At 43.8% G+C, this 9513-nt stretch overlaps 1 protein-coding gene across 1 annotated transcript in view; it reads right to left on the bottom strand.

Moving 5' to 3' along the window:
* Positions 1-331: 331 nt before the first annotated feature.
* SFRP2 (secreted frizzled related protein 2) overlaps positions 332-9513 on the bottom strand; it is an 11578-nt gene continuing 2396 nt past the window's right edge. The window contains exons 2-4 of the mRNA XM_013006167.3: positions 8540-8644; positions 7859-7939; positions 332-1528 (exon numbers count right to left, since the gene is read on the bottom strand). Coding sequence (XP_012861621.1) covers positions 1224-1528; positions 7859-7939; positions 8540-8644 — 491 coding nt within the window. The 3' untranslated portion in view covers positions 332-1223. The remainder of the gene's footprint in view (positions 1529-7858; positions 7940-8539; positions 8645-9513) is intronic.

The raw sequence follows: 9513 nt of genomic DNA, 5'->3' as shown, positions 1-9513 counted from the left end.
CATACATCTCAGAGTAGTGTTGCCACCCACAGCTGCAGCTGACCTGACCTGCTGAAGCGGGGACAAAAGGACAAAAGCCCTTTTTTAGAGTACTGTACTGCCAATCTCTGCACCTCAGGAGGGTTCACCAGCAGAGGTGGAATCTAGATGTGAGATGTCTGGGGGGTGGGGGGAGTGGGTGACACTTTCCGAGTCACTGAAGAAACAGACACTTCACGCAGTGGATGGTCTGGGCTAATTTTAGAAGGCAAGTGACCACTCAGTCCTGTATAATTCCTCCCCCATTCCTCTACTAAGAAGACAAGACAATAAAAATAGGTATAACAGGTGGTAAAGTTTATATACAAGAATATAATGTTTATCTGAAATATTTACAGTGTTAGTTAAAGCAGTATTTTTACAACTTTGGAAGGTAAGCTGCTATGTATATTACAGGTAAGCCATAATGCTTTAATTTGCAAAATTAAGTAAAGAAATATTTTAAACAAAGCTTAACGTACTTGGGTTAATTTATCTTGTTTGTTTCTTAATCTGATAAAATCATGCTCTGATTCATGGTTAACATTGTGTTTTGTTTAATCTTTTAAAAATAATGATTTTTGTAAGAAACCAATAGAAGGATTGTAGCTGGAAAATGTAATACACGCAACAGCTAGAAGTTGCCAACTAGGGTGCAACATGACAGGTGAATTGTCCTGACACTTGGACACCGAGTCAGCAGAGATAACGGCCAGCTTTATCTCAACAGGCCCACACCACACAGAAAAATGGGGCCATTTGCATGTTACGTACACAACCTCCATAAAAGTAAAACCAGCTGATCCAAACAGGGGGAAGAAAAAAAACACAAAGACCCAAGTCACAGTTGCATCTATCTATTCAACACTAGCTTAAAAGTGAGCTATTAAAAAAAAAGTGAGCTATTTTAATACTTCATAAAAATATTCATGGTTTTATTCGTTTGAATATGTCTACAAGATTTGGGTGAGTTATTTTTTTTTTTCTTTAGGTGAAAACAGCTATACATTGCTGGGGTCTTAAACTCAGGAGACGCTGGGGGTGCAAACGTGCAAAAGGCAGGGGCGCGGAACTCCGGGTTGGGGCTGGAGCTGCAGGGGCTGTGCTTGGGAAGGAGGGCTGAGTCCCGGGAGGAGAACGGGTCAGCCAGCTCTGGAGCCCACCCGCCTGCCCGCCACCAGGGGCCACCTGGGCGCTGGGAGCAGCTAGCACTGCAGTTTGCGGATGCTGCGGGAGATGCGCTTGAACTCTCTCTGCCCCTTCTGCCACCGCTTCACCGAGGTGATCACCAGCTCTCCGCCCTGCTTCTGCCCCATGACCAGATAGGGCGCGTTGATGTCGTTCATCTCCTCGCAGGTGCACTGCAAGCTGTCTCTCAGCCACAGCACCGACTTCTTCAGGTCTCGTTCCGACACCCCGTTCAGCTTGTAAATGGTTTTGCTCTTGGTCTCGAGGATGATCTTGGTGTCGCGGTTGATGTACGTGATCTCCTTCACTTTTATTTTCAGCGCTGTGAAGACAAAAAGAGGGCAGAGAGACTCACACGAGCTGGAACTCGGGGCTGGGATCTAAGCAGAAACCCTGCTGGTGGTGCAACGGTAAGCGCTGAGCTAGGAAGCGACAGGTTGGCAGTTGGAAGCTCTCCGCTAGCTCTGCTTGGGAACGTCTTGGAGGTCTGTCCCTATAAAGATGACAAAGCCGTGGGATCCCACAACACCTAACAACCACAATCGCAATAAACTGGGAGCTTTCCTCACCCTGCTTTACTCTCTATTTGTGTGACGGCCTGGGGGAGGGAAGTCCAGCTAGGAAGCTGTGCGAGGCAGCGGGAAGGGAGGGGGTTGGGGGCTGAGGGGCAGCAGGTGGCCCCGTTTCGAAAGACTCAGAGTCTTTCAGACAGTTTGTTCCAAATCAGCCATCCTTTGAGAACACTGTTTCTTCGCAGGCCCCCATTAACTTTCTTCTCCTGTCCTTGCCTGTGTGTGTAGACATGCACGCGTGCATGTGCACGTGCACACGAAGGCCTGTGTGTGTTTAACGTCGGTTGCATGTGGCCCGTGCTCTGCCCAACAAATGACTTCCCCTATTGGAAACGTCAACATGAAACGAAATGCCTGCCTCTTAGGGGAAACCCAATCCTCCCGTGGCCTTAAACTTTAAACTCAATTTATTACGTCGGAGAAGTTTTTGGACAACCCTGTAAGGAAAGTGTATTACACAATCATTGTTTTCTAAAGAACAGATTACAGGGAAGGAGAATTGATCTTCCAGCTGCATTTGATTTGGTAAAGTAACTAGGAGTGGGGGGGGGGGAAATGCAAGGCTCCTTTTTAAAAAGAGCACAACTTGTTTAGCTGTAAAACTGTTTTTCGGAATACCTCATCCTAATATGTTATCATTGCCTGTCCACGGCCAAGGCGTTTACAGATATATAAGTACTGTTTCCAAAACGTATATGTAAACTCATTAGAATGCTAAGGCCAAACGTAAGTGGTTTACCGTAAAAGACACATTTTAGAGTCTTGAACAGTATTCTTTGAGAAAGAAAACCCTATAAACACGAACCCTGGAATTAAATTTCAAGACTCCACAAAGACAGGAAAAGGATGGGATCTGAAGGTTGAAAGATCATCCAGTTAAGATCTCTTGCCTAAGACATGAAGAATCTTAAAAACAGAGACATTTAATAACTTCTGAGACGCCCCGGTGGAGCCGTGGTCAAGTGCTTGGTTAATAACCGGAAGGTAGGCATTTTGAGTCCACCAGATGCTTAGTGGGAGGAAAACGAGGCAGTCTGTTCCTGTCAAGATTACAGCTTTGGCAACCCTATGGGGCAGTTAGCTGTACCATGTCTATAGGGTCAGTATGAGTCACACGTTGATGGCAGAAGATAAAAAGAAAAGCCCCAAACAATTATACACTCAAAATATCTCGAATACTAATTCAAGCAGCACATTGCTTGCCATCAAGTTGATTCCAATTCACAGCAACTCTGAGGGATAGAAGTCGAATTGCCTCCCAGGATCTCCAAGACCGACTGCCAGGCCTTTCTTCCAGAGAGCAGCAGTGCTCAAAGCACAAGGGAATTCAACCTGGCATGGCTCTTCCAGCCAAGCAGGAAATGAGAGTTCAATCAGGTTAAGTCAAAGATGCTGTGAGTTGGGCAATCATGGCCTTGTCTAATTTTCATCTGCACTGTACTTCTGATTTCTCAGAGCTTATGAGACTTAAGTCACGACGGTCACATAGATATGTCACATGTTCCTACAGTCTCTGCCCAGGAGGCAGGGGTGCTGGAAGACAGCACGGATTGGGTATGTGCAAGATTCCACCTAGTGAAATAAAACATTCTTGCTTCAACCTCAGAAACATTCTCACTTTTCATCTGGGAGAAGGTTGATTTCTTAACTTTCTGGAGCTCTGAATGAAGCAACTTTACAAAAATTTACCAAGGGGGAACTAACTTCCTGGACTTTCACCCAACTATAGGGAACTCAAGTCCCAAAATAGCTCTCCTTCTCCCGGAATGAGAATGCAGGATATGTCTGGAGACAGAGGTGAGGACACTGTCTGGTCTAGCAAGAGTGCTGACTGCACTAGGAGGCTGTTCTCATTCATAATTTACCAGCACTTAAGCCCTGATCAGAATCGACTCGATGACAGTGAGTAAGCCCTGGCGGCAGTGTGGCATGGAGCTGCAAACCACAAAGTTGGCAGTTCAAACTCACCAGCCACTGCCTTGGAGAAAGTTGAGGCTGTCTGCTCCAAACAAACAAACAAATAAATAATATACCATCTTGGAAACACTATGCGTCAGATATAGGAGCCCTGGTGGCATAAGTGTTACACTTTGGGCTGCTAACTGCAAGGTCAGCAGTTCAAAACCACCAGCTTCCCCTTGGGAGAAGAGTCTTCTCCAGACCCGTAAAGAGTTATAGTCTAGGAAGCCCACAGGGGCAGTTCTACCCTGTCCAATAAGGTCACTATGAGTCATCATTGACTCCATGACAGTGTGTTTTGGTTCATAATTGAAGTGAGAAATCATTCTTCATGTTCTCTGTTCCTTAGGAGAGGGGAAGTTTGTGATATTTTCACAGATGATGCAAATTTTGAAATCTAGATTTCTCCACATGTCCCTCCAACCCTCCCTCAGAAAACTCACTCATTCATTGCTATAGAGCCTATTTTGACTCATATAGGACAGAATAGAATTGCTCCTATGAATTTCTGAGACAGTAACTCTTAAAAACAACAACAACAAAAAAAAAAAACGCGAAACTCATTGCGGTTGAGGTGATGCTGACTCCTAATGACTATTAAGAGAGGGTAGAACTTCCCCCGCGAGCTTCCCATATTGTAACTCTTTATGGGAGTACAACGCCCTACCTTTCTCCCTAGGACCAACTGGTGCTTTCGCAGCTCAGCGTGTAACGACTCACAGTTAACAGCTCCGTGCATAACTACCAGGGCTCCTCTGTAACTGTTTCAGGAGTAGAAAACCTCCTCTTTCTCCTGAAGAGTAGCTGGTAGTCTTGAACTGCTGACTTTGTGGCTAGCAGCCCAACCTGGAACCCACTACACTACCAGTCTTCCTCCCTAAAAACACAGGCCATACATAAAACAGAAGTAAGTGATGTAGTTTATCTTCAGAAATTCAGCTTATCTCTGAAAGTAAATGTGGGGACGTAGAAAGCAAAGCTTGCAATGTATCTTCAGGCACTGCGTTTAATGGGACGACCTCAGCCTTGTTGTAAAGGGTTATTTTTTTGTGTGTCTAAGGAGGAAGAATGTGAGGATGTACTCACATCCTCAGCCAGTTTTCAACCCATGTTTTGATGGGCATCCTCAGCAAGCAACCATTAGAGAGAATGTGTGTGTCTCCAATCCAAACGCTTGGGATCCCCACAATAAGATAACTTTTTCAAGGAAGCCAAGAGAGAAATGTGTTAGGTTGCTAGCACAAAAATGATATCGGAAAATGTAAGTGTTCTATGAAAATTACTTCTTTCTAGCGCATCCTTAAGCAAGTCTGGTAGCGGGGCGGCTGAAAACTCCTCTTTGGGCAAGGCTCTGGTGGTTTGGGGGATTCTGCTGTGACTGTGTCTCACCTCAGCTAAGTGTGTATGTTTGACATAGACATGTGCAACCCTGTCATCTACATTGGTGGTTTTTCATGAGGGAAATGATGGGGCAGGACTTACCAGCCGTGATTAAATTGTTCCCAGGTTTTCAGGGACTCAAATGGCCAAGATTCTGAGATGGGAAGGTAAGATAAGAAGGGAACAGGGGGGCATTCCTCCACAGTAGAGGCTCCAGTGACTTCCCTGTCTCAAGGACTTGGTTGAGTAAGTAAAAATCGTAATAGAGGACTGTTGCAAGCAACCTGAACTGACTGCTAAGACGATAACTTTTATTTTATTTTTTCGAGACGATAACTCTTTATGGGAGTAGAAAGCTTCAACTTTCTCTTGTGGAACTGCTGGTGGGTTTGAGCCAGGGCTCCTGATAGAGCCTATTATGTTTCGACAGACCAGGGACCTTCTGCCTTTTAAAAGTATACCCAAAATTACCTGCCTTTGGGATAGGTTGAAAGTAAGATGTGTGCCTCCTAGGAAGGCCTGGGTGAAGTTCTTGGCCTCTCCACAACTAGGTACGTAGCAGAGAAGTCAGGAGGGAATCCCGCACAGATAAAGGCGCTAACTCACCAGTTACTATAAAGGTGCTTTTAAGTGAGTATGTTTCATTTTATGGAATTTGGGTAATATGTCACACAAGGTCAGCAGTTTGAAACCACCAGCCACCTCCAAAGGAGCAAGGAGAGGCTTTCCACTCCCATAAACATTTCCAATCTTAGAAACCCAACAGAGCAATTCATCTTCCACGTATCTTTTAAAGTAAATAATTTTTTTCTTTCTTTCTTTTTGATGATTTGCAAAAGTTTGGCTCATGTGTCTGGGTTTATTCAGGAAATACTTAGAACTTGTGTTAAAAAAGGCTTATAGCCTCCCCCCAGGGGGATGAACAACAGAATCTGTGGGGGAAGGGAGACAGCGGTTGGTGTAAGATATGAAAATACCCTAATAAAATGATTAAAAAAATAAAGTAAAATGATGCTCAAAAACAAAAAAAAGAAAGAAAAGAAAAAAGATGTGAAAATGATTACAATTTATCATTTATCAAGCAGTCACGAAAGTGGGAGGGGTGGAGGAAGGGAAAAAGAGGAGCTGATACCAAGGGCTCAAATAGAAAGTAAATGTTTAGAAAATAATGATGGCAACATATGTAAAAATATGGTTGATACAATTGGTGTATGGATTGTAAGAGCCCTCAATAAAGTTATCTTTAAAAAAACAACAACTACCAAATAAACAAATAAAATGGCACGAGAATTATTTTTTAAAAAAAAGACATAGTGGTGTTTCCAGGTCATGGTAAGGTGTCTTTTCAATAAACCAAACTTTTGAGCAAATTAAATTTAAGAACATCTGTCCACCTTCTTAACTAGCATTGTGGATAAACTCACAAATGGAAGAATTTAGAGATACAGAGGATTATGGGTTGTAAGTAGATTATTAGTTACAAAAATATTTCTATCTGGCACCTGAGTAAACGTGTATTTGTAGCTGACTGGGGCTAAGTGTTCATATGTTCTTGTCCCTGGTGCACATGCTAAGTAATTTAGGAGAGTATGATTACGCTTGTTGACAGGAGAAACTCCAAATGAGATTAGAAATTTGCCACTGACAATGCTTAGTATGAATAACATTGTTTAATGATAGTTTCCCAGAATAACAGCTCTCATAAGATGGAACACCTGAGAGGAAGGAAACTCGGATTGAGCAAAGTTGTTGCTGCATGGTGCCAATGAGCCTGTTTCCTTTTTTGGGGGGTTGTGGTTTTATTTCCTTTCTTTTTAAAAATTATTTTAGAACAGCTTTACTGGCACTTCGTGCACATATCATACAATTTCATAGTTCAATCATATCAAGAAGAGTTGTACAATCATTACCACAATCAATTTTAGACGATAGTCTTCGTCCTTGTACTCATTATTAGTGGAGTTTTTCTTTTTTTAAAAAATTATTTTTTAATCGTTTTATTAGGGGCTCATACAACTCTTATCACAATCCACACATGCATCAGTTGTGTAAAGCACATTTGTCCATTCATTGCCCTCATGTTTCTCAAAACATTTCCTCTCCACTTAAGCCCCCGGCATTAGGTCCTCATTTTTCCCCTCCCTCCCCGCTCCCCCCTCCCTCATGAGCCCTTGATACTTTATAAATTGTTATTTTGTCATATCTTGCCCTGTCCGATGTTTCCCTTCATCCACTTTTCGGTTGTCGGTCCCCCAGGGAGGAGGTCACATATAGATCCTTATAATCGGTTCCCTCTTTTGAGTCTGTTTCAACCCCTAGCGTCCCTATGCACAACAGAAGGAAACCCTGCCCTGTCCTGCACCATCCTCACAATTGGTCCTGTACCTGAGCCCACTGTTAGAGCCACTGTGTCAGTCCATCTTATTGAGGGACTTCCTCTTTTTGGAGGTCCTTCCACGTAAACCAGCACGATGTCAGCTGACAATCAAACTCACTGCCATCGAGTCCAGATTGACTCACGGGATGGGGAGAGCTGCCCCTGTGAGTTTCCGAGAGAGGTAACTGTTCACAAGAATAGAAAGCCCCATCTTTCTCCCTGATGTCACCTTAGATGCATTTATTTAAATTAGCTGCTAATGTATGTCACCCAACCTTCCTCTACTGATTTGTAGCTTTAGGCGTCACTGGCAATATAGCCTTGGAATGTGCAATCTTTTAACGGGTGGTGGTGTGCTACTTACCAAAATCATTTTTACAAAGAGTTTCCATTATGTCGTTGTCATCCTCACTTTTACTTTTGCAGGCTTCACACACCTTTGGTGCTGGAATGCAGAAGAGCAACCGTTAGGAAGTTCACGGAAAAGGCAACAGCAGGTGGCATTTGTAAACAACTCCAGAGCCTTCTTTAGGCTAGAGCAGCAATTCTCCTAGAGGACCCCAGCTTCGGCCTCAGCCAAGTAGGCTCACTTCTTCCTCCGAAAGGACCCCAAGTCTCTCCATTCTGGGTTGGGTAAAATGAAAATGCTCGAATGCTGTGTTTCCCCACACAACAAGGGAGCTCTGGACGGACTGAGCAGGTGGTGGAAGCTGTGGCTGCAGGTTGGAGCACGTCACCTCTTCCTCCCCACCCCTGGAAACAAGACCACCCCCCACCCCCAAGGAGAAAACACCGACAGAGCCCAAGATCCTTGGGGGATTCCAGAACACTGGTTACCAACAAATAGGGCTGTGGGCCCCCAGTGCAGGCTAGCCTCTGCTGGGCTCTTAGGAACAGCACTGTGTCTGAGGAGCAATTTCAAGATATTCTCAAACCTGGAGTGGAAGGGGTGGCTAGGGTTGTGAGGATCACGGACGGGCTATTTCCACCTTGTGAGACTATCCCTCACTAAGGACAAGAGCCTGGTGCAGGTGGTTTGTGTCACCTCTACTTTCTGGCAAGTTTGAGCTTTTAAGCGGCACTTGTTTCATATCGATGCGGGACTTCTCCGTTAGAGGCACTTCTTGCCCTGCTTGGCCGGTTTCAAACTCTTAAACAATCAAAACACACAGAGCTTGCCAGAGCTTACCAAAGAGGAAGCAAAACCATCTATGAGAGCTGAATGAAGCGAGGGATTGTGCGCTAGCACAATGACACCAAGTGGATGGTGGTGGGGGGAGGGGAGGAGAGGAGAAAACATCTCCCCCTCCTTCCATTTATACATGTGCTAACAGGGTCTTTTCAATGTAGATGACATGAGATTTCCATGAATATGAAATGGAATTTTCACAGAAAGAGTGTGTGGGCAATCATAGACGATTGAAAAGAAATCAGTTTAGACAAAGTACAAAGAGCAAATTCTACTGAACATCAGCAACTCTTATTTTGAAGTGGGAAAATGATTTAAATTGTTTTTAGAGACATGTACAAAGTAGATGTTGAGGACTATAGTGAGAGAGAAGAAAGGAAACACCCAAACAAGGCTGTCTTAGTATTTCCATCAGCAGCTAGGAATGTATATAAAATGTTACTAACCTGCCTTGGTTGGCTTTTGGTATATGTTGGACAAATGTTTGAAAAATGCCAAACATTTGCAATAAATTAGAAATCTAACCAATAAGATGCTTGGAAAGGCACAGTGCCTGCCAGGAAAGCTTGCTAAACAATTTTGCATTTTCTTTAACTAATGATGGATGTAGGAAACCAATTAGGGACTGAAAGGGAGATGCTGTCGAATGCCTTGAAAGGGATTAGGAAGCCCCTTTTCCATTCCCGAGGGACCTAAATCAGCTCAGATGTACTCCTTTCAGGAAACCGTATACAATACCCATGAGGTTTCCATTGCCCTGGATAGTTTGTGCCCAGAATTTCTCTTTCTTTTTTCTGAAAAACAAACCCCGAAACAAACAAAAAACCAAA

The sequence above is a fragment of the Echinops telfairi genome, unplaced genomic scaffold, assembly GCF_000313985.2.
Source record: "Echinops telfairi isolate 266 unplaced genomic scaffold, ASM31398v2 ScPeMD7_5868;HRSCAF=6743_1, whole genome shotgun sequence".
In the NCBI taxonomy this organism is placed as follows: domain Eukaryota; kingdom Metazoa; phylum Chordata; class Mammalia; order Afrosoricida; family Tenrecidae; genus Echinops; species Echinops telfairi.
Note: the sequence above shows the minus strand (reverse complement) of the source record. Positions and strands in the feature narration are given on the sequence as shown.